Raw genomic sequence first — 27,924 nt, 5'->3', positions numbered from 1 at the left:
TCCTCTCCTTCCCTCCCAGCACTTCCCACCCCCTGCCGCCTAACAGCTGTTTGGCAGAGCTTAGGACTTTCTAGGAGGGAGGGGGAGGAGAAGAGGCAGGGCAGGTTCAGGGACTTGGGGGAGGGGTGTGGAATGGAGGTGGGGACTTTGGGGAAGGGGTGGAATGGGGGTGGGGTGAGAGCAGTGCAGGGGCAGGAGGGGTCAAGCACACACCGGGTAGAGGGGAAGTCAGCACCTATGCACAAGTGTAATGTCACTGTCCATTGTTTTCCCCAATAGTTGTATTATTGAACATGATATACTTCTCAATATTTTCACATTCACAGGTCAGTGATCTAATGGTTACCACATGCAACCTGGAGACAGAGATCCCAGGTTATATTCTCAGCTCTGCACCAACTCACCATGGGTATGTCTTCATTGCAATGTGAGAACATGCTTTAGCCCAGGCTCAAGCCTAACCCTCCCCCCGCCCCTTGCATCTACACTCCAACTGCACAAACCCAGGACTCGGACCGAGACTCCCAGAACCTTGCAGGGCTGGAGGGGCTGAGCTCAAGTTAAGCTGGGACCCAGGGCTTGAGCCCTATTATTTTGCAGTGTAGACGCAGCTCCGCTTGACTTGGGTCCCAGGAGTCTGCCGGAAATATCCTACAGTTCCATGGGACAACTTCCTTAGTCCTCTCTATCCCAACAATCTGCAAAACGTTCTATGGAAAACAGAAGCTGCCATCCTCCCTTTGCAAATGGCAGCAGCTCAGGTCAGTATTAACCCATTCTCTTCTGATCTCCAATCTGCAAGCACACTATCGGAGAGAATCCTGGGCTTGCAATGGAGAGCAAACCGAGCAAGTTGCAAAGTGAGCTGCTTCAAACTTCCCATAACATGCAGAGCCAACAGTAAAGTGTTCCCAGTGCACCATGGTCCTAGGGCTAGAGCAGCCACATTTTGGGAGTGGGGGAAATGCTAGGGACTCGGCTGTGGTTACTTTGACTCGGGTTTGCACACTACAGTGTGGAACACCAGAGGCCTAGGTTTGAGCACAGATTAGAAAAAGGGTTAAAGTACAATCTAGACTCTCAAAGCCAGGGTTTCCCAACATGGATCAGCTGACACAAGTCCCACTAATCCGGGGCTTACACTGCAGTGTAGACATACAACATGTGTCCTTGGTGAAGACATTTAAGCTGTTTCTGCCTTAGTATATATATATATCTACAAAATATATATTATATGGCCAGAGCTGCTCACAGCCTGGCTGTGTTGGGTTCACAATGGTTTTATGGAATAGCACCCTGCAATTTGGTCAGGATGAGACTAGAAGCAAAATAATCCCTTTAGGACTGCCTTGGAGATTCAAGTCTAACAAATTTCAACCTTTAAGGAGCAATATCTCCCACCACTTACTGGATCTCTCATTTTGTCCCCACCCATAACCTCAAAAGCCCCGGTATCTCTCAACTCTTCAAGAAGTCTCAGTGCTCCTTGCTGGACAAAATAGTTCCCCCCCTTGCTCTTTGGAGAGTTCATGAATTTTGCAGCGGAGAGAGCATTCTCCCAATACATTAAGGCAATGTTTAGAATATACGCCCCCACGCTACAGTTGAGTGGATTTAGAGCATGTTTCGTATACAGGACCAAATACTATTTTGACCCAGCAAAACAAAAAATTAATAAATTACTATGGCAAATATGGACATGAGGCACAAACTCCCCAGAGAGAAGCAGCAGGACAAGCGGCTTAAATTAACTATTCCCTACCAGGGGCACTTACTTCTCCCCTACCAGCCCTCATGTACGGATAAGGAACTGGTGTGCTGGATCTTATCACTTAAAATTACACACCCTCCCAGGGTAAATAAGGAGCCAGAGGTTTAAAAAGCTGAAACTGGAAATGAAAACAAACTAAAGGTCATAAAGTCAAGGAGACATTCTGTTTTGAATAAGTTAAGCCTCTGCATTCACACCATAAAATTATCTGCAGTTACATATCCTGAAAATGAAAAGCCTTTTGAAGAACTGATGGGTTAGAGTACTTGGGTTAATTTGGTAAGTCATGCAACAAACAAAGTCAGTGGAAATCACATGGCTAAAACCCTGCATGCCACTGTAAAGAGGGGTTAAATATCAGAAGGAACTAACAAATCACGTAGAAATGCATCAGGACATCATTAAGCCCGATTTTTTAGTTAAGAATTCGTATTAGCAAACGGTTTATGCTTTTCAAAAACACTGTAGTATCTAGCTGCATTGCTCTTGTAGCTGTCTATAAATACTTTATAAGTTTGGTCAGGAAACTGCGGCCAAATTCTTCCAGGATTTTAAGTTTCCATATCAAGTTCAGGGATGTAGCATGTTAATGTTAACATTGTGTAGAGAATATACCTCATTAACTGCTGTGGCAAAAGCCTTGGTGGTCTGCTCCTCAGCGACTTTGACCGCTGCAGTTTCAGTCACTTGCAAATTACTTCCAGATGAGTATCAGTTACAGCGAGATAGAGAAGTTTTACAACAACATTTATAAATATTGCAAGAATCCTCAAGGCATATGATAAAGTGCACTGTGAGCTTCTCTGCAATAAATGTATGGGGGGGGGGGGGGGTGAACAGCAGCAGCTACAGCACATATACCCAGAGGCTGATTTTCAGCTGAGAATTAGTTGGGCCTACCCTATTCGTACCTGTGATTATTTGCATGTAGGATGTCATTTAATCATCAAATACCAATGGACTGGGCTTGCAGATCAGATACTTAGTGATGTTGACTGCACCTTTAATTAGGAGATAAGCTTTTACATACCTAGCACTAAGCGTCTTCTTTTAATATTGTTAATAGTCATCTTAGCATTTAAAAAAGGATCCTGTTTAAAATCTGACAGGCCTTCAAACTATCCACTTCCCTAACGCAACGAAAATAGCTGCTTCAAATGAACCTTACTCCTTTTGTTATTCCCCCAGCAAGGCTCAGGGTCCTAAATTATGCATCTATCCGCCTCCATTGAGGCATCATAAAATCCTGTGACGTTATTTGGCAATTTACTAGATTGTGAGATGGTGGGATAAACCGAGGTGTTGCAAAACCGAGGAAGCAGAAGGCAGGCAGCGGCAGGTGGGGCTGAAGCACTGTCTTTTTGGAACAGCAGGAGGATATTTGCAGGGGAAGTCTCCTGCATGGAGAGCTTTTGAAGCCCTGTAACAGTCGTGCTCTATTCCTGTATGATTTAGGAGCTGTGCAGCAGGAGGCAGCAGCTGCCATCCAGAGCTCCTAAGACCGATTAGAGTAGAGCTCCATTCCTCCATGGCTTAGGAGCTGCACAGATGGGGGATTACCTGCCATCTGGGGACCCCGACTTCTGCAGAAGTGCAGTTGTTGCCTCCTGCACGCCTCCACTCTACTTCCTCTATGGCAGTGCTGCGCCCGGTTTTGTCACTAGTGCCCATGGAAATTTTCCACTCTCCAAGCTGGCCACTTGGTCCTCTTGCTCCAAACATCCGAAAATGGCAGGGGGGCAAGCTGAGGACCTAAAAAAATGCCCTTTTGTTTGGATTTATCTGGCACAATGAGGTCCTGCTCATTAAGTATTTATGAAGCACCTTTCAAATCGAAAGAATGAATGCCCATATCAAAAAGGAGAGGTCCCTCATCATTCCTCTCTGCGAGGAGGTGCAAAGATGGGTTTTGGTCAGTTTTAAGGAGGTCATTCCTAAGAACTGAGTTAGCAAAGAAAAGGTGCATCTCACACCTAGAGCTCATCAGGCTTTGCCTCTGCCGCTCCTCCTGTGGCAAGGAGTCCCACAGGGTAACAGTTCAGTTTTCATTCAACAAGGCTCTCTAAGATCTTGCTGGTTTTGTTTTTGAAGTGGACCTCTTTTCCGCAGCAAGCTGCACTTGGTCCTAGAAGCACGTTTAGACCTTCCAGTGGATTAGTTAGATTGCTCCACAAACCAGTTCAGCTGTCAGTTATCAGCTAGCACAACTGCGTATGAAATAAAGAATCTTTTATGGCTTACAGCATTTGCCTACAGGTGGGCCTCAGCACTACATGGACTGGTGTGGAACATATTTTGTGCCATTGGTACTCCTGTAAGCTGTTTTCTTGCTTCATTTTATATAGGTCATCAGAGAACCACAGGGACCTGCAAGACAAGTGGTTATTTTGGGACTAGTTCATTGATGGTTTCAGTCAGCAGTTGGGTAATATTTCAGTAATTCATCAACAACTACATTTATTAGATGAGGAGCTTGTCCCTTTCAAGATCTTCTGGTCACAGAAAATGTCCAGGTGGCTCTGAGGGAAGAATCAGTTCACTGAAGGGGAAAGAATGGGTACCTCTTGAGAAGTGCTGGTGGTGGCCCTTCCAGGAGTATGGTATGCTGTCAGTGCTTCTAAGTTCTGGGTCAGGCATGCATCTAGCTGCACATGCAGTCTGAGACGGCCTGGGCAAAACCCTGGTCAGTCATGGCTCATAGCATATCTTGGGCTATTATGTCAGATTATTTTTCTACATGGAATTTGAAGTCTCCCAGGACAATGAATCTCAGCTGAAGCTTGACTAATTCTTCTAGAAATGTGGCTAAATTCTTGACAAATGAGTAAGTCTGATATATAAGTTAGAAGAGTCTTCATGATTTGTTGCCACTGCAGTCACATTCCAGCTGAACAGACTCAAATACTTTTATTTTGGAGATAGACTCTTGCTTGTTATCGTAAACTGGATGAAATTATGATCACACAGCATCCACTCTTGGCCACTCTAAACCCACGATGTATTAGGTATCTCACAGAGACTGGCTGGGGCTTCTGCCAGTTTGGCTTCATCATCAAACCCAATTTTTATGATGCATGCCAGGTCAGGAACCTTGTGATCAGTTCATAGACGATTCTCACATTAACGAACAACCTTGCATTCACCTGTACAAGTCTAAGGTAACTGGTTGTCAGCTGATGCAATTCTACCAGTCACTGTGGCATCTGAGAGGTACAGAATATGCAGCAGTTGCCTGTTCGGTGTTGATCACCTTGGGGCTTTTTTCCTTGGGTGGAGTCTTCTTGTATCAGTGATAGGTTAGACTGAATAGGTTGGGCAGGTTTTAGTTTCAGTGCTTCTGGGGATTGCAGATGCTGCACTCTTGATTCCCATGGTACAGTAATGGTGATGGGTGCTTTTTGGGACAGGGATAGAGTGGTGATATAGCTAAAATGGTTGCTGCTTGTGGAGTGGAGGTGCGCATCTCCCCCCTGCCCCATTGCCATGCAAAGCAAGGAACGGAATAGCCTTAAAAAAAACAACCTCAGCTCTTGGGCCTACGTGACTCGCACATAAAAAGGACTCTAGGATTGTTTCTTTTGCAACAAAGGTATGAATGTGTCAGAAATAATGTTTGACAAATACCAATTTTATTCTAATTTTTGAGTTGTTTATTTGGATACATCAAATAACCACGCTAGCAAGGATTTAAAACATCCAGATGTTCAGAACTACAGCCTAGTTTAAAGCCAGGTCTGATTGGTTTTTTCCCCTTCCAAATTCCAGCATTACAGTTTGCAATGAGATACTTTGTAGAGTATGGTTCTTGAGCAATAAAGCACTAGTATATGGTGGCTGAAGGCTCTGCCTTTTTTCTCCTTACTTCATGACACACCCCAGGTTTATGGAGATTACATAATGAAGTGCACACCCACCCAGTTAGGTTTTATTGCTTCATTACTTATAGGGAAAAACTGAAGGATCCCACAGTCTGTGTGAAGGTGGGTTTTTTGGTTTTTAAATTTAGTGTGAAATATGAACAAATGAGGAATTTGAGAAAGAACCCTGGACAGAAAACAAAACAAATAAGATACATTGGAAACTTAAACACACAAAACCCAGAAACACATTTACATCTATTATAAAGCACTTAGGGAGGGGTCAGACAATCTAAATCCTGAGCCAGCTGAGCCTTCCTAACCCTGTAATTTTGCATGTAGTCGGCACCTCCTGCCATGGCACAAACTTTTCTTAAACTGTTCCATTTTCAGTGTAGCACTGCTACATTTTAAAAATTACGGTGTGGGAAAGAACACTGTCTGGAATCTTGAAAGCAACTATATTACTTCACTAAACAGTTCTAGATTTTATTGACATAGGGGTGTCCAGAGCCTGATGGGAGAGGACAGTTCTTCTGAGTACATTAATATAAGGAATCTCATTTACAGTTAGCCTGGGATGAAGAAACTCATCTTTGCTTTACAGGACTATTGACCTGAACCAGAATCATGTACAAGACACAGTGAAAATCTTGGGGTCACGTGTACTTTTATAGTGAAATCAAAACGCACTGCATCACCGTCTCCACATTTTTGCACAATACCTCAACCCTACCAGGGAAAACGTGTGATGCAACAGTTGGAGTAGGACACTGGGAGCCAAAGGATCTGCAATCTATTCCTAGCTCTGCTACTGACTCACTGTGTTATATGTTCTTGTACAAATGGCTTTTCCTCTGTGTGCCTTACATTCCTCATCTGTGAAGTAAGGATAATGCTTCCTTACCTCACAAGGCCATTTTCTAAATGGGGAAAATGAGTTGTGTTTGAAAAATGTATTTAAAACATTTTAACCAAGGGGATTTTAGTTAATACATTTTGAAATTCAATTTTCTTTCCCAGTCTAGACAAAATCGCTGACAAGGTTAACAATATTTATCATCTCAAAGCACTTTTAAAGACTGAAATTATTAAGCAATTCATAATCAAGGGGGCAATAGAAATTTCACTTGTATATTGCTTTTTATTAGAACACCTCAAAGCTCTTTGCAAAAGGTGAGTAGCATTATCCCCCTTTAACAGATGGGGAAACCAAGACAAATAGTGGCTAAGTGCAATTTATTACTGTTATTGAAGTGGTAATTCTGACTAAGATAAAGGCTTGTCCCTCTTCCTGTTGAAACACAAAAATTATTAGAAATATTTAGAATAGAAAATAGAATCTACATCATAACTTTTTTGCTTCATTTTTACGGGGGGCTTCAGCTGCTGCTCAGAATTCTAAATTAAGGCCCCAATTCAGCAGAGTACTTCCGTGAGTGAATAGCCCATTCAAGTCAGCAGGAATACTAATGTGCATAAAGTTAGGATCATGCTTGAGAGACTTATTGAACTGGGGCCTAATGACGAGACTGGATGTGAGGTAGCTGAGCGATGTGTGGAGGGGGGAAGACAGGATAAGGGAAGATGCACTGCTAAAACTAAGAACGAATTATAAAAAAGAGGTTGTAAACACAAGGCCTCTATTTCTTTTCAAATACATCCTGACCTACACCATGCTGCCTCTGTCACCTATAGGAGTAATGGGAGTTAACTGCACAATAACTGAAACAATGTATTTATGGAAGCTGTGCAATAACTATACTGTAACTCCATTGGAAACAATGGCAATTACACTTCTCCTATGTTATCTTTGGATAACACTATAATTAGTATGTGTCACCACTGTAGTCATGATTAAAATAATTACTGTAAAAAGTCTCTCATTACTAGCATTAACCACTCTGGCTTCCAAACATATATAAGTCTTTTTTTAAAGGTATAATTGCTCTCTCTGTTCACAGCTCATCCTAACACCACAATTTGCTTTCCCACCCATTTTCAGGTTAACTGCACAACCACCCCACAGCACTGTAAAAACAGCCCTGACTTTACATGCAAAATACTTACAGCTCTTCAAGATAAGGAAAGTTCTTAAATGCATCCTCTGGTAGCTTTGTGATATTGTTCATACTGATATCCCTGGGAAAGAAGAACACACAAATGAGTCAAAAGATAAGCAATGTTACAATTTAGAACATGAAGTAAATTTAAACAGATCAGTTGCTGAGATAATAGAAAAAGCTTTTTCCAGTGTAATGTTGTGGTATCTGTAGGAGTTTGCAGGCTAAACTTTCACAGTGTGGTGATCTAAAAATATAGCGCATCATGAAGGATTGATACCAAAGGCTTTCTTCTGACAACCAGAAGGGGGAAAATATATCTTGAAGTTACAAAAGAGAGGAGTGGAAAACCTATTAGAAACCTATTTTCTCCAGTCCTGATTTTACTGACTCCTTACACACACACTCTTGATGTATGTAACTAAAACCACTCTGAAACCACTGCCTGTAAAAAATGTGACCACCCAGTGTTCAAATATTCATACCGTAATGTCTGTTGTTTTTTTTAAAATAAATAAACACATGCACTGAGACTTGATAAAATAAAGACCTTCAGGCAAGTGTGGCTTTTGGAGCAGCTGAAAAGAATAGCAGAAACATGCCCCAGCTCTACCGCAGTCATATTTTCTGCAAAACCTATAAAAGTCCTTGAGGTAATAGTTTTAAGTATAATTCATTTTTAGCCCATAAGCACATGCATGCAAGCAGCAAGTGCTTACATGATCGGTATGCAGACCAATTCTTTCTTGTTTTTATATTGGCAGTAAGTGGCAAACTAAACTCTACCAACCTCAACTCACGCTGAGTAGCACTTTGCTCCATGAGTAGTGGAGTGAATAGGAAAAAAGCCACCACACATTAGTTGCATGCCTATCATGAAATCAGTGGGACTACTCATGAAGTAAGGTACTACTCAACCTGAGTAAAAGCGAGAGAACATGGCCAGAATCAAGAATTTGATTTGACAAGTATTAGTTTAAACTAACAGCTGCCAAATTTAATTTTTATTATTTAACCTTTTTATTTTTTACTTCCCACTTTTACTGCCCTTCAATTTTAATTTTTTTTTTTTTTAAAGTGTAAAGACGACTTAATACCACAGCTGCAACTTTCTTCCACTCTCCCTTGCATCATCGGTCTTCCAAATCAGAGCAAAGCCTCACTCTGGCATCAAGCTTGAGAAAACTTTCTTTCCTTATGGAATGCACAGCAACACCTATCACCTAAACAATGCAAGTTACATGCCTTCTTATTTCCACAAAATGTGCGGAAGACATAGTCCAACATAGACATAGACATAGAACCACCAGATGTCTAACCTCAGATGTCTCTAAGGTGCCACAAGTACTCCTTTTCTTTTTGCGAATACAGACTAACACGGCTGTTACTCTGAAACTTTCTAATATTACTTCTGGTATTACCAGAATTGTCTTTTTTGTTTTGTTTTTGGTCTAAAGTTGTTAATGTACCATTGACTAAGGCCCCGACCCTGCAAAAGAAACATGTAGGCTATGGGGTCATTCCATAAGGCTTTCTTTGTAGGATTCAGATGTTGACATTTAATCTTCATTAAACATGCAGCCTCCTAGATTCTCTTTGGATTGATTTGTTCCATGACATTTGAGGAGTACCATATTTTAATAATATCTGAATAACAAAAAAACCTCACTTGATTCAGTTTATTTTCCATTTTTTTATGCCTCCAATTGTCTGACATTACTTCAGCACTAATTTTTGTGGTGTTGATACAGCTTTCCCACAAGAGTAAGTAATTTTAAATGATGTCCTTGCTAATTAAAAGAGCATTAACAAATGTGATTGAATCTTCTGACTTCACACTTGAAGCATAGATATTGATGTTACAAATACTGCTTGTGAATTCTTGTTTTTAAACTCAGTGACTTCTTATTTCCATATAAGCAGATAAGAACATCTGTTGACTGCAATGTATACACAGAGTCCTTTTTTGTTGCAGAAAATTTTTCTTCTATAACTAAAATTCTGTTGACTTTGTATTCATTTGGGAGATAAAATTTAGTCCTGTTTTTTCTGTCGAAAACGTTCTTATTAATTGCTTTTTATGTTGATATCTGTGTTTCAGCTTGCTGTTAAGCATTGTTCTTCTGGAGGAAAGCATTTGGAGTACTCACCAGAAATCTAATCCTTTAAGAAACTGGTTATACCATGTTCATGAGCTAAGATGGCACATGTAACACAGAAGTAAATTCCAATATGAACATTGCCGTATTAGCAACTTGAAAACGCAGTGAAACTCTGTGTAGTAAAATCAGTTGTTTTTCCACGGAACAACTTTGCTCTGACTGGAGATTGACTCCATAATATAGGAGCAAAAGTTTCCATATTATAATGTGTCGAAACAATCTGAGTCTTTCTGCTTTGCTATGAATGGAGTTTCATTAAAAGTAGACTTCAGTATATAACACATTTTGGAGCTTTGGTGGAAAAAACTACGAGTGTTTAAATCTCAGTAGTTTTGACTCAGTTGGAGTCATGAGTTCTTGATATTTCTGAAAATCAGGCCCTTATAGCTGTAAAAATTTTCATTCTGTCCTCTACTTTGTTGAGACTATTGGTTTCAACTGGATACGGTGTCCTGTTCCTATCCTAAACTGTTTAGTGTTACCATGCACTGTTAAACAGCTGTCACATTTTACCTCAGAAGTGGCTGTATTCAAATCATGAATGAAATGACTTGTGTGTGTGTCTGTATGTATATAAAGGGCATTTTGGATAATATGCACTATCTAAACATTATTACTGCCATCCCAAATTATGAAACTATTAATAATAATTTCAAGAGCTATGTTGCATGGATATTGTTTTAGGAGACCCTACCAAAATAACATGAATTGTGGTGGTCTTGTATAATTTGTTATCCACTGGTAATTCCTCTGGGTCTCCCCTCCTTCCCCTTTTCTTTTGCCAAATTCATAAATGCTTATTTAGTTAAGCACTGGAAGGGGATGTGGAGTCATCTGGAAAAGGAATGGCCTAGCCTGGGTGTGTGAAATGCATGCATTCATGGCAATTTGAAAAATGCAGGGGAGGAGGAGAGTAAAAGTTGCCGCCTCCTGTGGAGCAGACAGCTGACAATTCATGTATCTGATACTTTTATTTACTTTTCTACACAAGAAGAAAAATGTACACCCACAGCAACTGCAACATCCCATGGTACCCAAGCTGTTGCTGAGATACAAAGCACCTTTATAAACAGACTGTAGAGCTCGCCAATAAAGCACCTCTCATTTGACTCCATGAATTTAATGAGGGAGTCTGGACTGGGGTTCATGTTTTAGTCACTTTCACAGCTGGGTTTGTGTTACATCTTATTCTCGTCTCCTGTATTCTTGATTTACACTGGTGTAATTCTGTCAGTTGCAGTGGGGTAATTCTTGATTTGCCCAGGTGAAATCAGACCTGGGCAAACATCTTGGTGAAAGAGGCAATTGCCGGTAAATGCGATGTTGCACAGTGTATATGAGAATTATTTGCTGTCATTCTGGTAGTGCTCTGTGCGCATGTGTGTGGAAGTTAAGGAGCAGGGGAGCAGCAAACCAGCAACTGGTTATTTATCCATTGGGTGAGCAAAGAAAGCCTGATATAAATTCCATCAAGTGCCAGTTTGATCTCTTTCTCTGTGGCAAAAAATAGGATAGTTTTTCAATAACCAATTTGTGATTTCAGCAGGCCTAGTGGCCTTGTAACATACTTGGATGTTTAGTATAAATAGAGCTACTTTTTTCTTTATGAACTATGACTAGATGTTGTGGCCTGACAGTTGCACGAATAACATGGACATTACTTGTAGTGTTTTCAGGAAAAAGCTACTTGGTATATTGAGGGTATATTTTAATGTACATTATATGGAAGCTGACATGTTTTCATCTCCTATTTTGGCACAAGGCAGGGCACAAGCATCTTGGAGGTATATTCCCTCATGAAATGACCTTTGTGCCTGCCAGCCCTCAGAGACTCTGGAGACTTCCTTTGCTCCTTAGGAGCCTGCACCTGTTAAAGTTAGTGCCAAGTCTCCTCTTGAGAAAAACAGTGAAAGAGTTGGCTCTGGCCATGGAAACTGCTTTTGATTCTTCAGCAGAATACGTTTCTTTTGCTGCCACGAAATGGCTGATAAGGGATTTGTGCCACACTCTTCTGTAGGGTGGTATCTGAGTGAGCTCAGCTGTTTTATTTCCAGAAGTAGTGGCTCTGCTTTTCAGGTGGAGAGTTTCAAAAGTAGCGATGGTGCAGGCTATAAACACATGCTTGTAGAATTCCGCAACTGCTCATGGCCTGTAGTTCTTGCTCCCCTGGCTGATGAGCCCTTCAACTTCTGGCTTTGTCAGTGTTTCTGGTTTTATTCCATCATAGGATTCTGCTTCAGAACAAATGCTCATCTGGACTGGCTGGACTTTTATGGAGCCAGGATCTCAACCTAAACAGGTCTAATATAGATATAGAAGATCCTGGCAATTTTTTTTTTCTGACTATAGCCCTTCGGTACCAAACAGATACCATTCCCAGTGGTTGAAATAACAGACTACCCTCTGGTCTGGTTTTAATTGCAAATAGGGTGTGTGGAATGACAAGAAAAAATAAATGACATCCATGTATTTATTGGCTAAAGGAGAGATGTACTTGTTTGTGTATTGCTGATATGAGACGCACCTCTGTCTGTACTCAGATGCAGGAACATCTGGTGGTTCTATGTCTATGTCCATAAAACCCCTCCAACGCATTATTCAGGATCTACAACCTATCCTAAAGGATGACCCAACACTCTCACAAATCTTGGGAGACAGGCCAGTCCTTGCCTATAGACAGCCCCGCAACCTGAAGCAAATACTCACCAACAACCACATACCATACAACAGAACCACTAACCCAGGAACTTATCCTTGCAACAAAGCCCGTTGCCAATTGTGCCCACATATCTATTCAGGGGACACCATCACAGGGCCTAATAACATCAGCCACACTATCAGAGGCTCGTTCACCTGCACATCCACCAATGTGATATATGCCATTATGTGCCAGCAATGCCCCTCTGCCATGTACATTGGTCAAACTGGACAGTCTCTACGTAAAAGAATAAATGGACACAAATCAGATGTCAAGAATTATAACATTCATAAACCAGTCGGAGAACATTTCAATCTCTCTGGTCACGCAATCACAGACATGAAGGTCGCTATCTTAAAACAAAAAAACTTCAAATCCAGACTCCAGCGAGAAACTGCTGAATTGGAATTCATTTGCAAATTGGATACTATTAATTTAGGCTTAAATAGAGACTGGGAGTGGCTAAGTCATTATGCAAGGTAGCCTGTTTCCTCTTGTTTTTTCCTACCCCCCCCCCCCAGATGTTCTGGTTTAACTTGGATTTAAACTTGAAGAGTGGTCAGTTTGGATGAGCTATTACCAGCAGGAGAGTGAGTTTGTGTGTGTATGGGGGTGGGGGGGATGTGAGAAAACCTGGATTTGTGCAGGAAATAGCCCAACTTGATTGTCATGCACATTGTGTAAAGAGTTGTCACTTTGGATGGGCTATCACCAGCAGGAGAGTGAATTTGTGTGGGTGGGTGGAGGGTGAGAAAACCTGGATTTGTGCTGGAAATGACCCACCTGATGATCACTTTAGATAAGCTATTACCAGCAGGACAGTGGGGTGGGAGTAGGTATTGTTTCATATTCTCTGTGTATATATAAAGCCTGCTGCAGTTTCCACGATATGCATCTGAGGAAGTGAGCTGTAGCTCACGAAAGCTTATGCTCTAATAAATTGGTTAGTCTCTAAGGTGCCACAAGTACTCCTTTTCTTTTTGCGAATATTAGAAAGTGTTACTCTTATCTGTAACTCTGCTGTCTAGTGAGATAAGTACTTGGTAATACGATTATTACCATACACTAAACTGATCACGTCAGCACCAGTTGTCCCATGCCATATTTCAGCACAAGTACAGTAATATGCTTTAATTCATTCTGGGACTAAGTTATTACATGCAGAAATAAAACCCCCCTTCCCCTGAACGGTGCATCACTGAAAACCTTTTGATCTCTATATGGAAAAAAAAAATCAATCGCGCTAAATTTAAATGGTATACTAAAAATTGAGAGTGGGAAATAAATGTCTGGAGAGGTTTATCTTAAATTACTTGTTCTTTTACTAAACTTGAGAACAATTAACAGCATAATCAGTCATTTAGAGCAATATGGCAGAACAATACGTCAAAATTAATTCATACCCAGCCCGTAAGTTGGGCTTCCCTGGGGGTTCATATAAGAGAGAGTGTGCGCGCGTGCAAGCAATAGTCCCTTTAATCCCCTGCCGGAGTGGACCATTTCCATGAGGGGAGAAAGTAAAAAGAGATGATGTTGTGGCCTGGATCCTGGAAATGGTAAAACGGCCTCCCTCCCTAGGAGGCCTGGTGGCCTTAAGAGTGTGGGAAGAGCTAGGGTTGCTCATGCTTGCTCTTCCCTACACTTGACATCGGTGCTGCTGCTGAGCATTAGCAAATACTGCCATATTCCAGTCCACAGGACAGCTGTTCCAGCGAGCTTTAGACCTGGTCTATACACACAGTTGTAGTGGTTTAACGTAAATCTGTTTTTAAAACCAACTTACTTAGGAGATTACAAAAGGCAGGGTGAACGGATTTAAATCAAGGCAATTTAAATTATGATTTATATCACCAAGTGAAAAGCCTTGAATTAATTCAATTTTAATCAACTTTTCCAATTGTAAAAAGAAAAGGAGTACTTGTGGCACCTTAGAGACCAACGAATTTATTTGAGCATAAGCTTTCATGAGCTACAGCTCAATTCATGCATCCGATGAAGTGAGCTGTAGCTCACAAAAGCTTATGCTCAAATAAATTTGTTAGTCTCTACGGTGCCACAAGTCCTCCTTTTCTTTTTGCAGATACAGACTAACATGGCTGCTTCTCTGAAACAAGTCAGGCCTGATTCACATCATCTTGGATGGCATGAGAGAGCTATAGCTACAAAATACAAATGACCAGAAACCATCGTTCTACTCACAGTTGTGATGCAATGTGATCCACTAAGTCACGGAGAGGCCTAACCTTTGGGGACACACCCAGAAACTAGACTTGTTTGGTGAGAGTTTTCCCAGACATACTTAGCACGGGATTGAAGACAAAATCATTTATAGTAACAATTCCTATTTCATTTATAAATCCATCACCCCATCCTATTCCCCTTTCATAATGTCTTTTAAGCAGATGTTAAAACAAAGCCAGTACACTAAAAGCACGTCTACACTTACCTCTGGAGTGATCGATCCAGCGGGTGGTCGATTTATTGCGTCTAGTGAAGACGCAAAAAATCAACCGCCGAGCGCTTTCCCATCGACTCTGATATTCTACCGGAGTGAGAAGCGTAGGTGGAGTTGATTGGGAAGCGTCAGCAGTCGACCTCCCGCAGTGAAGACACCACAGTAAGTAGCTCTAAGTACATCGACTTCAGCTATGTTATTCACGTAGCTGAAGTTGTGAAACTTAGACTGACTTAACTCACAACCCTCGCCCCCCTGTGTAGACCAGGCCTAAGATTCCTTGAATTTGTCAGTATAACTCAGAGTTCCTTTAACCTGAACCCTTTGTGTTGGGTCCAGTCTCCTTAATACCTGATTTTTACAAGCCACATCTGAATGTGAAATGAGGAGAATGGAGTTTAAGCATAATTTAGCATTTTCTGTCTTTAGTCAGCTTCAGCATGTTCCCTTCAGGATATTCTGACACTGCATATGAACATTGTCTTTGTTGTTTTGTTTAATATTAATTTTAATGAAGCCATCCCTCCCCTTGCACTTGCTATGAGAATGTAAATATATTTAATATACTTTTAAAAAAAATCTAAACACTGATCAGTTAGAACATTAGCAGCTGTGAAAATCTGCCTGTATTTAAAATAGATATACAACCAGCTAAATCATCATGGGGAGGAAAAAGAACAAATGCACTTGCTGTATGCAGTTAGCAGCCTGCAACATTGGATCTCCTCTCTCAGTGCTGAAGAGAGAGACTTGAGAATTAAGCTTCGCCTGTGCAACTCGCAGCAGTGAAACAGAAGCCTTGATTTGCGAGACAACATATTGCACTAGATGAACTTTATAACAGTGCCCTTGTGCAAAACACACATTGTTAAAGAAATTTGGGCTGTTAATATAGACAGGAAGTAATCAGAAAATCCTTGGATAAGGGGTCCATGCCCTCCCACACAGCTGCATCTGTGCCTCCCTGTGCTCTGACAAGGGCTCTTGCAGCTCTCTTCTCTATGGCCTCCCCAAGACAAGCTTTCCCAGACTCCAAGATGAGCAGAAACACAGTAGCCTGATGCCTCATATATAGCTGGAAGCAAAATCACATCATGCCCGTCCTACAAACGATTCCCATTCCATTCAGGATCCAGACCATTTCTAAAAACCCCGTGCAGACTTACGATAGCCTATCAAATTGCTCAGCAAATACCAGCCTTCTCTCCGCACCTTCACAGAATCTCCCCGCTGTTAAATTGCCTGTCTATTGCCTCAGAGTCATCATTACGTTTCACATTTCAAATGTCAGAACATGGACTGGCACTCCCCCTGCAACTTATCAGTGAAAATTACCACATCCCAGCTGAAGGAATCTTCCCATTCACTCAGCACTGGGGGAGTGGATGTACGGTGGGGAGTTCTGCCTGAGTAATTTCACACAGGGACCCTGCACTAGTGCTTTCTATTCCCAATGTTTTCCTTCACAAGGATTTATTCTAGCCTATTATTGACTGCACTGAGCTAGGTGGCATAGATACTTTACTGCAAGAGTTTTACACTGCGTTTAAAAAACATGCTGATTTACTTCAAATACTGCAGCTTGCAAGAATGTGCAGGAGTCTGAAGACATGAAATGTCCAACTATGAAAAAGGAGAACTGGATCCTAGCCAGAGAGTCAGCACTAACCAATTGCCTAGAGGAAATCAGAAAGACTTCAATCTTTAAAGCCCCTCATGCTTTATGAATGGCTAACCTCTCCCTTTCACCTCTCCAGCTTGTCTCCACCTTTTGTGAAGTTTAAAAAGGTGGGGGAGGGGGAAGTGGCTATTGAAGGAAAGAAGATCATCATGTTTCAACAAGGCACCTTTAAAACCCTGTAAAACGCTCTCTCTGAGCAAGCTTAACCTGTTTGCTGAAAGATAATAGCATGTAATACTGTAGGCTCCACTGAGTCTTTTCCAAGATCTGGGCCCTCTGCCACCGAATTATTTAATTATAACACTTACAAAATAACTTAGGCAGAGTTATCTACATTGGAATAAAGTCCTCTTCTTTGTACAAAAACCATTAGATAAGGCAGTATCTCTGTTAGCAAAGGCCTACTTACACAAGGAACAGCCTCTAAAAATTCCCCACATTTGCTGCTGCTATTTCAGCAATAATGGGACCCCTAGTATGGATAGGTTGCCTATGTGTTTAAACATGTCACAGAACCTTGCCAAGTGCAGCTCTAAATCAATCTGGGGAGGAAGAAGTAGACGTGGTATATCTTGACTTTAATAAGGCGTTTGATACTATCTCACATGACTTTCTCATAAACAAACTGGGGAAATACAACCTAGATGGAGCTGCATAACTGGTTGGAAAACTGTTCCCAGAGAGTAGCTATCAGTGGTTCACAGTCATGCTGAAAGGGCCTATCGAATGGGGTCCTGTAGGGATCTGTTCTAGGTCTGATTCTGTTCAATATCTTCATCAAATGATTTAGATAATGACATAGAAAGTACACATATAAAGTTTGTGGACAGGACCAAACTGGCACGGGTTGCAAGTGTTTGGAGGATAAGATTAAAATTCAAAATGATCTGGACAAACTGGAGAAATGGTCTGAAGTAAACAGGATGAAATTTAATAAGGACAAATGCAAAGTACTCCACTTAGGAAGGAACAATCAGTTGCACACACACAAAATGGGGAAGGACTGCCTAGGAAGGAGTACTGCAGAAAGGGGTCTGGGGGTCATAGTGGACCACAAATTAAATGTGAATCAAAAAAGCAAACATCTTTCTGGGATGTATTAGCAGAAAAGTTGTAAGCAAGACACAAGAAATAATTCTTCCACTCTACTCCATACTGATTAGGCCTCAACAGGAGTATTGTGTACCATTCTGGACGTCACATTTCAGAAAAGATGTAGACAAATTGGAGAAAGTCCAGAGGAGAGCAACAAAAATGATAGAAGATCTAGAAAACATGACCTATGAGGGAAGATTGAAAAAATTGGGTTTGTTTAGTCTGGAGAAGAGAAGACTGAGAGGGGACATGATAACAGTTTTCAAGTACATAAAAGTTGTTACAAGGAGGAGGTAGAAATGTTGTTGTTCTTAACCTCTGAGGATAGGACAAGCAACAATGGGCTTAAACTGCAACAAGGGTGATTTAGGTTGGACATGAGGAAAAACTTCCTAACTGTCAGGGTGATTAAACACTGGAATAAATAGGGAGGTTGTTGGAGATTTTTATGACCAGGTTAGATAAACACCTGTCAGGGATGGACTCTAAATAATACTTAGTCCTGCCATGAGTGCAGAGGACTGGACCAGATGATTTCTCAAGGTCCCCTCCAGTCCTATAATTCTATGAACAGTTAGCAGCTCATCTACACTAGCACTCCCAATGTTGAAAATGCTGATTGAGATCAACCCATGTTGCCAATGGTGGGAAATTATCGGAGAATTTTTCTAGTGTAGACTTGGCCAATGTTTTGATATTACTTCTCAGGTTAACTAAAATCAGAAAGATATGGGACTACATTGTGCTGGTACTGGGGATACAAAACCTTTCCCTTTTAGGTCACTGGTTTGAATGCAGCCCAGGACAGGACAACAGTAACCAACATAACTCTCAAATGCGTCTCCCTTTGAGGATATCACTCATGGTCCCCAAATTACCTATGTTCCATGAACAGTACCTGGTCTCTCACTTTTATTATGGTTAATTGTTTTCCGTTTGTTTGGCTTTTTTACACAGCAGACAAAGAATGACCACTAAGATTACAACAAGAGTCATTCCCACATTTTAAGTTTCTTGCATGAAACCTGTGTGTGCACACCTCATTATAGATCTTTAATATACTGAGTCTCTGCAGGTTCAAAAGAATGATGAACAAAGACTTTGCGGTGGCTGAAATGGGTCTTGTGGTCTCAGTTCAACTCCTAGTAGGAAATGTTCACATTACTGAACCCACAACTTTCAATCAACTGCAGTCTTAGCAGTGGACAAAGTGAACTTTTTTTTTATTATTTGTATTACCATAGCAACGAGGATCCCTAGTTATTGGCTAGGATCCCATTGTGCTGGTGTTGTACAAACTAGATCTCAATCCTAGAACTACCCTCCCATCTATCTATCCCTCTGGAGTGTAGCAGAAGGGCATAGGGACAGCACAGGAAAGCTTGCACTGACATGGTGTTGCGCTTTATTCATGTTCTCTGCATAAAGAAAGGATCTGTTAGCCTCTAGGATCATCAACAAAGCCATGTTCGCAAACCTTAAATTCACTCAGTTGGAAAAAAATGGAGGCAGACTTGGTATCTTCCAGATAACAGAGACCAACAATTATCTTAGAGAGTCACATTACTTCGCTTCTAAAGCTACTATTTTATACTGTAATTGTATGGGCTGTGAAGCAACACACTACAGTAGTGTAACAAACTTGTGGACATATTCTACAGAAGGATGCCAATCCCAATGCGTAAAATCATGAACAGAAGGCAAGGAAATATCAGGCAGGGGGAACTCTACATCATAAGCTTGCACTTAGAAGCTTTTGTTGGTTTGCATTTTAAAAACTGAAATAGTATTTTACTCTGATCAACGAGAGAGGCCCTATTGTAGGGGGCTCTGCAATACATTTATTAAATAATTACACTGCTTGCCCTTTTGTAACAAGAAAGTCAAATAAAAATTAAAAAAAGATGTTCTGGCAAGATAACCATTTGAATTCATACTCTTAAATTTCCCTGATAAACATCAGTGAAAAATTTATCACTAGTATACTAAAATATAAAACTAAGTTTTAAATCATTCCAGATATTCTTGCTTATGTCCATTTGTCCTTCTGGTAAGCCACTTTGTTAATCTACTGTAGGTACCATTATACAGCACCCCATTATCACAGTACCTGAGCACCTCAGTGTTTACTGTATTTATCCTCACACCATCTCTGAAGTAGGGAAGTGCTATTAACAGATAGGAGACTGAGGCACAGAGAAACTAAGACTTGGCCTACACTAGGAAATTAGGACAGTATAACCACGGTGCTTAGGGGTGTGAAAAATCCTTTGAGTAATGCAATTAAACTAAACTAACCTCCAGTGTAGACAGCGCTATGTTGACAGGAGAATTCTCCTGTAGACTTAGCTACTGCCTCTCGGGGAGGTAGAGTACCTACGTCAATGGGAGAAGCCCTCCTGTCAGCATAGGTAGCGCCTTCACTGAAGCGCAACAGCTGCAGCATTTTAAGTATAGACAAGCCCTAAGTGACAGTCACACAGGAAGTCTGTGGTAAGAGTCAGGAAATGAATCATGGTATCCCAAGTCCTAAGCTAGCACCCTAACCATTGTACCATCCTTCCTCGGTTTGTTAATATGATGTTCAGCTTTTTGGTAAAAGCAAGGCAGGTAGTTATTGAAAAGCTTTAAAGCATGGGTAGTCAACTTAGGGTTAGGGATTTCAGCTTCACTCGTTTTCTTTATGGCTGGGTGGGGGCGTACGTGAATTGGGAGGGGGATTCTTTAAACAAGTTTAAACTCAAGACACTATATAAAATAATTTTATATCAATAGTTTATTAATATAGTGCATGACCACCTACAGGAACATAATATCTGCTTGTCAAAATGACAGGTTTTTTACTAAAATTACACAATTCCCACCCTACCCCATACTTCCATTTTTGGGGGTGGGGTAAAAAGGGTAAAGGAGATTGTTTTTAAGTAAATAGTCCATTCATGAATTTATGAATGATTGACAATTGTGTATAACAAAAATCAACACCACCTTTGCCAGCGGGGTTTATTAAACCAAGCACAAGAGAGCAGAAATATAAAAAGAAGAAATGCATCTCTAACCATAAGTGGTCTATATAGGTGTATAATATATAGGTGTAATTTTCATTGAGACCCTAACAGGCATAAGGACAATATTTCCATGTTTTTTGGTTTAGTTTACTTACGTCTTCTCCATAAAATTCTTTCAACATTAACTGCAAACTTAAACAGCTGTTAGGTTAAGCATCGGCACAGAAACAAAAAAAAATTCCTTTTTGTATCCATTTTCCACTTGACGTTGACAATAAGCACCTTACATGCAGAGATTCATTCATATTTTTCATTCATGGGAACATTTTGGAATGCTTGGGACATGTTTTCTTTTCCATAATACCTGTGAGGCACTTGTGAGATAGGAAATAACCAAACATTTAAACTTTCGTCCAAATCTGCCATGATGCTCTATATGCTTCATATTAAATATTAGGCCACCACATTGTTACAGTCCCACAACAGCAAATACATTTGCCACTTCTCAAGCACTTCTATCTTTCTTGCAATCACAGGGGCTTATTACGTATTACATTAGTTCTGGATGCTTAGTACGGTGCAAACACATTGTGATGGGTCCGATCACAGAAACCCCCTTGGGACGGTCACCTGATGTGCCGAGATTACCTCTAAGCCAGTTTTCTCTGCCAGTTTGGGCTTCCAGAACCCTGCCTTGTTGAGCCAGACACGCCAGGGTCTGAACCACATGCCCCAAAAGTGCAGACTTAACTGAAAACAGTTTAAGAAGTGCTCCTGTCTCCAGCACCCAGATACCCAGCTCCCAATGGGATCCAAACCCCAAATGAATCTGTTTTACTCTGTATAAAGCGTATGCAGGGTAAACTCATAAACTGTGCACCCTCTGTAACACTGATAAAGATATATATATATATTACACACATACACACACACACACACAGCTGTTTGCTCCCCCAGGTATTAGTCACTTAGTCTGGATTTAATAATAAGCAAAAGTGATTTTAGTAAATATAAAAAGTTGAATTTAAGTGGTTCCAAGTAACAATGGATAAAACAAAACACGCAAGGCTAAGCCTAATACATTAAGAAACTGAACACAGGTAAATCTCACCCTCAGAGATGTTCCAATAAGCTTCTTTCACAGACTAGACTCCTTCCTAGTCTGGGCCCAATCCTTTCCCCGGTGCAGTCTCTGGCTCACGTGGTAACTAGAGGATTTCTCATGACTGCAGTCTCCTTTGTTCTGTTCCACCCTCTTTTATAGCTTTGGCCCAAGGTGGGAATCCTTTGTCTCTCTGAATCCCCACCCCTCCTTCTAAATGGAAAAGCACCAGATTTAAGATGAATTTCAGTATTAGGTGACATGGACACATGTCACTGTAAGATCTCATTCTTCATTACCCACAGGATGGCCCCCAGGTCCACAAGAAGGCTTGAAGGTAAATAAACCATGTACAGCCAATTGTCCTACTCAATGGGTTCCATCAAGATTCTAAACTACCATTAATAGACCACACTTTGCATAATTACAATAGGACCTCAGAGTTAACTTCATATTTCTAGTTTTAGATACAAGAATGATACATTCATACAAATAGGATGAACAAACTCAGTAGATTATAAGCTTTGTAACGATACCTTACAAAAGACCTTTTACATGAAGCATGTTCCAGTTACCTTATATTTCAAACTCATTAGCATATTTTCATAAAATCATATGGAGTACCACGTGACACACAAAACGAGACATTCCCTACCTAGAAGAACTTGCAGTCTAAATGAATGAGGCAGAGGAAACAGAAGCACAGAGAGATGAAGTGCCTTGCCCTACATCACCCAGCAGGTCAGTGGCAGAGTGAAGAGTACAACCTAGCTCTCCTGTTCCGTATCCCATCCACTAGACCAAACTACCTCCCAGGATGTTCCTTTTACAGACACACAAGCAATGAATGTAGACGGTTAACTAGGATTGAGTTATAAAAGACTGAAATGCAAGGTTTAGTAAAAGGGCGGGATAGAACAGAGGAACGCTTGGACAACTGTCAGGTTGAATGCAGCCCATTGTAGCCTACCACGCCTCAGAGTGTTAACTGAGAATTCTTTATTCAATATAATTAATACACAACCCACAGATGTGGCAACACCATATTGGTACCAACGGAAGTAAGTTACACTTGGATAGCTATTCAACATGCAACACGTTTCTACCCCCTTCCCAGTAGACCATGACTCATTTGGCACATGTCAGCGCTCTTGTGTGTTTTACATGCTTTCAAAGAGAACCCACCAGTTGTTCCTCTTGTTTTTTCCTACCCCCCCCCCCCAGATGTTCTGGTTTAACTTGGATTTAAACCTGGAGAATGGTCAGTTTAGATGAGCTATTACCAGCAGGAGAGTGAGTTTGTGTGTGTATGGGGGTGGGGGGGATGTGAGAAAACCTTGATCTATGCAGGAAATAGCCCGACTTGATTATGTAAAGAGTTGTCACTTTGGATGGGCTAGCACCAGCAGGAGAGTGAATTTGTGTGGGGGGGTGGAGGGTGAGAAAACCTGGATTTGTGCTGGAAATGGCCCACCTGTTGATCACTTTAGATAAGCTATTACCAGCAGGACAGTGGGGTGGGAGGAGGTATTGTTTCATGATTTCTGTGTGTATATAAAGTCTGCTGCAGTTTCCACGGTAAACATCTGATGAAGTGAGCTGTAGCTCACGAAAGCTCATGCTCAAATAAATTGGTTAGTCTCTAAGGTGCCACAAGTCCTCCTTTTCTTTCCACCAGTTCTCAGAACAGCAGCAAGTCCTAATTTTTTTAGGGGAATTGTGACACTCTTCTCAAGAAGCTCTAAGAAATAGAACACAAGCTTCCTATATAGCAATATATGCTACAATTTAGCAACACCTCAAGCACATGCTGAAGTCTATCACATTCAGCAAAGCATTAAAGTGAGTGCTTAAATTCCACTGACTTCAATGGGACATTAGGCCCTGATTCAGGAAAGCACTGTACATAACATTACCACTAGGATAGCCCCAAAGGCTATGGGTTTTTTGTTTTGTTCCCCCCCCTCCCCCGCAGACAAGTCTGTTCCTGCAACAGCAGTCAGTAACTATTTGTTAGTAGTTATTTTTCTTCTCCTCATTCCCACGTCACGCCATCCTGTTTTTCTTCCAACATGTCGTCTTAGCTTTCTTTCAGACACAGTAACTAGCTCTAATGTACCCTATTCATATGCCAATCAAGCCATCACCAAGATCTTAGAGAACAATACTTGTATCCAAAGACTTATTTTGAATTAGTTTTTGAGTCGCTGCATGCCAGCCATTAAGCAATCACAAATACTGTTAATGTTCTACATTAACAAATGGTGTGGAATTAATTGAGAAAAAAATCAACTGAATTATTGTACAGATCATAGCATGGAAGAGAAATCCAGTGTAAGTCAACATGCTCTCCAGGTAGACAAGGTGGGCGAGGTAATATCTTTTACTGGACCAACTTCTGTTGGTGAGAGTTCTGAAGAGACCAGAAGAGGAGCTTTATGTGGCTTGAAAGCTTGTCTCTCTCCCCAACAGAAGTTGATCAAATAAAAAAATATTACCTCACTCACCTTCTCTCTCTAATATCCTGGGACCGACGTGGCTACGGCTACATTGCATGTTCTCAGCAGTAAGTTTAAGAACCATAGTTTTGTGCATTATACCAAGCTGCTTGTTAGAAGTAGATCACAGGGTGAAGGGCAAATTTACGGTAGACTTCAGAAATAAACAACATCTCTTTCAGTGTGAAAGCATTTCCTTTACATAGTTAAAGATTATTTACAATAGAAAGGACCCTGATGCATTGTTCATGATTTTATAATTAATTATTATTTTTATTACAGTAGTGCTTAGAGGCTCCAATCCAGATCAGGGCCTCTCTGTGCTAGGCACCCAAAGAAAGTAGTAATCCTGTTCTGAAAAGCTTACAGTCAGACTAGACAGCCAAAGGTTGGGAGAAAAGAATTCTCCATATGAGAGCTACGCCTACATCAGTTAAATGACTTGTGCAAGGTCACACAAGAAGTCTATGGCAGAAATGAGAATCAAGCCCAGATCTCCTGTGTCCCAGTCCTACCATGAAACTTCATCTCAAATCTTGCCTTCCCCAATTCAATAAAGATCCTTAGTATGCTGGCTTTCAGTGCAATGCACCAAAGCTGCTCTCTGGTTTTAACCACAATTAACGCTTTTTACAAACTAAAATGAGTAACACCATTAGATAACCCACGTGATTTAAAACAAGGGAGCAATTTATAAACAAAATCTATTTGTAAACAAAACCTATTTGACCCACAGCTGCATTAGAGGACACTTGCTGCTCTTATTAATCAGAGATAATTCCTTTGATGGTTAAAAATTGTTATGTACTAACAAAGTCTATAAAAGAGTCACTTCAAAGTAGCTCAGCGAGAGACTCAATTTATCCTGCAATTAGCAAGGTGGCTTTTGAGGGGTCAAATGTGAGTAATACAATCTCATTAATAGAAGAGTGTAGTGGAATACTTCTAAAATCAGTGTGAATAAGCTTATTTTACATTGCAAATGGTTACCAATGCTATTATGAGAGGTACCAATACATCACAGTACAGCTCCTATACTGTGCAAAATGTTCTTACTTCTGTAAATCTGTGTGGAAAAGAGAATGGGGGTTATATTCTATGACCCTGAAGTGTCAGTTTGAAACATTACTACCCATGGACCCGATCCCGTATTTCATGGTATGAAGAGCTCCTATGTAGTCAGTGGGGCTCCCTGCAGGTTTAAGACCGTCTACAATCAAGGCCTAAGAACGAAGGGTGCCACAAATGTGAGAGTTGGAGCCTAGGCTCTACATTTTACCTCCTGTTAAAAGGAGGTTAAAAAAAAATTCAGTCGTGTTAAATATCTTCTCAATTATGGAATATGAATCAAGTTAAAATGTGTGTGTGTGTGTGTGTGTCTGTGTGTGTGTGTGTAATTTGAAAATCCCCCTTCTTGTGTTATCAATCAAGCCTGAAGTCTGTTAAAAGAGACGGAATATTAAAATTCTAAAAACGTTCATTCCACCATTTATCCTACCGGTTTGCTTTTTGCACTTCATTCAGCTTGCAAATGAACACACACTACACTTGGTCTCTATTGTTTCTAGTCAGTTTCACGTTCAGGCTCTCATGCAGGAGCACAGGAGAAGAGTGTTTAGATTACAAACACTGTAAAGGGACTGTTTGGATCTAAATATAAAAAATCTGCTGATTTTTTAAAATGTCATTAGACATTTCTATTGATATTGGCTCTCTTTGTGCACTCACGTGCATGTTTGTTTGTTTGTTTTTTGAAGTCCTACTTGACAAAAATCCCAATTCATTGTCTGGGATATCGGCTCCCTAGGACAGGTGTTGAAAATGTGGGAGTGTCCCAATCAAACCAGGGCTGCCAACAGGTGTGCCTAAGCTCTCTGTGTTCCTTTAATTTGTGTGCAAGAGGTCATTTGTAACAGCAGCTGAACATCAGTGGAAGTTTTTCACTCCATAGGTCTTGCTCAGATAAATCCCTGAAATCAAGTCATATCACCAGGGAGGGGGAGAATGGGATAACACTTAATGCTTACATATTTAAGGCCTTGTCATGCTCACCATGAATTCAGCAGCAAAACTTCATAAGGGATTTTTGTGGATCAAACCCTGAGTTTCTTCCTCTGTAAGGTTAAAACCAAGTCTCTATCCAAATGAAAATAAGTAGGAAACAATTATATATTATGAGTTGGTCGTCCTTGTCTCAGTCTCATCCTTGAAATAAATGTTGCTTAAATTACTCTATATTCCCTTTTCTGAGGCAGCAAAGTGGAACCAGGTTAAATCTTGGAGAATTTTAATTCAAAGCACATTTTTACTACTAAACGAGACGAGACACGAAACCAAATAAGTCATCCAACCAAGACCCTGACACTGTGGTTACTTAAAAAATCTCAATTATTTTCTGCCTATCAAAACCTTGTGGGTGCTCATTGTTAAAATATTGGCAAGAACATCTCCATGCTTAGCTATACAAGAATAGGGAACTTTTCTTTTCTTTTTTTTAAAACTACACACTCAGGTACTTAATTCCGTACCTGTTTTAAATACACAATTAAACAAAGCATATATTGAACAGTTCCAAGGGCAGTTATAAATAACAAGTTGCCTAAAAAAGAGAGTGTGTGTGTGTGTGTGTGAGTGTGTGTGTGTGTGTAGACCCTGAGTTTATCCTTTGGGTATCTCTGAATCCTTGGGTATCACCACGTAGTCGGAGTATTTACCACCATAAATACACAGAAGTTGAACACTCCTCTTAAAGGAGCAATGGTCTCCAGGTTAAAGCACCGGACAGGGTTACGGGGCATCTGGGTTCAGATCCTTGATCACTCTGACATCTTGGACAAACAGTTTTGTTTCTCTGTGCCTCCATTTCCCCCTACTTGTAAAAAGAAATGAATCTTTCCCTATCCCACCGAGGATCTCGTTAACATCTGGAAGGCCTTACATAATAAGGTGACAGCTGCTGCACAGGCACAAACTTTCCAAAGTGCTGGGGGGTGCTCGACCTCCGGCTCTGCCCCAGGCCCCACCCCCACTCCATTCCTTCCCCCAAGGTCCCACCCCACCTCTTCCCAAACCTGCTCCACCCCCACCCAGCCTCTTCCCGACCAGCTCCACTCCCTCTCCTGAACGTACTGCATCCTCATTCCTCCCTCTTCCCCCACCCCCGAGCCTCCTGAGAATGCTGCGTAACAGCTGATCACAGTAGGCAGGAGGCACGGGGTGGGAGGTGGAGGCGCGGATATGCGGAGCCTGCTGGCAGGCAGGACACACTGGGGGGGGGGGGGGAGCTGATGGGGGGCTGCCAGACGGTGCTCAGCACCCATCTTTCCCCCTCCTCCCGTGCGCTCCAGCCCTGGAGCACCCATGGAGTTGGCGCCTATGAGGTGCTAGATGATTAGACTATGTGTGCTACTGTATGCTTTTGTTATAAATAGCATCTGCTATATTTTCACCCTGTTGCAAAAAGGGACATTAAAAACAACTACAACCCAAATCTCATCAAATGCCAAGTTTAGTAAGTAAGTATTTTCAATTTTG

General features: G+C 41.1%; 1 protein-coding gene across 2 annotated transcripts in view; it reads right to left on the bottom strand.

Moving 5' to 3' along the window:
- Positions 1-27,924, bottom strand: part of LGR4 (leucine rich repeat containing G protein-coupled receptor 4) — a 125,568-nt gene that overhangs the window by 60,270 nt on the left and 37,374 nt on the right. For both annotated transcript variants that reach the window (XM_073347792.2, XM_073347793.2), the window contains exon 2: positions 7,699-7,770. In XM_073347792.2, the coding sequence (XP_073203893.1) occupies positions 7,699-7,770 (72 nt within the window). The remainder of the gene's footprint in view (positions 1-7,698; positions 7,771-27,924) is intronic.

The sequence above is a fragment of the Lepidochelys kempii genome, chromosome 6, assembly GCF_965140285.1.
Source record: "Lepidochelys kempii isolate rLepKem1 chromosome 6, rLepKem1.hap1, whole genome shotgun sequence".
Classification (NCBI taxonomy): Eukaryota; Metazoa; Chordata; order Testudines; family Cheloniidae; genus Lepidochelys; species Lepidochelys kempii.
Note: the sequence above shows the minus strand (reverse complement) of the source record. Positions and strands in the feature narration are given on the sequence as shown.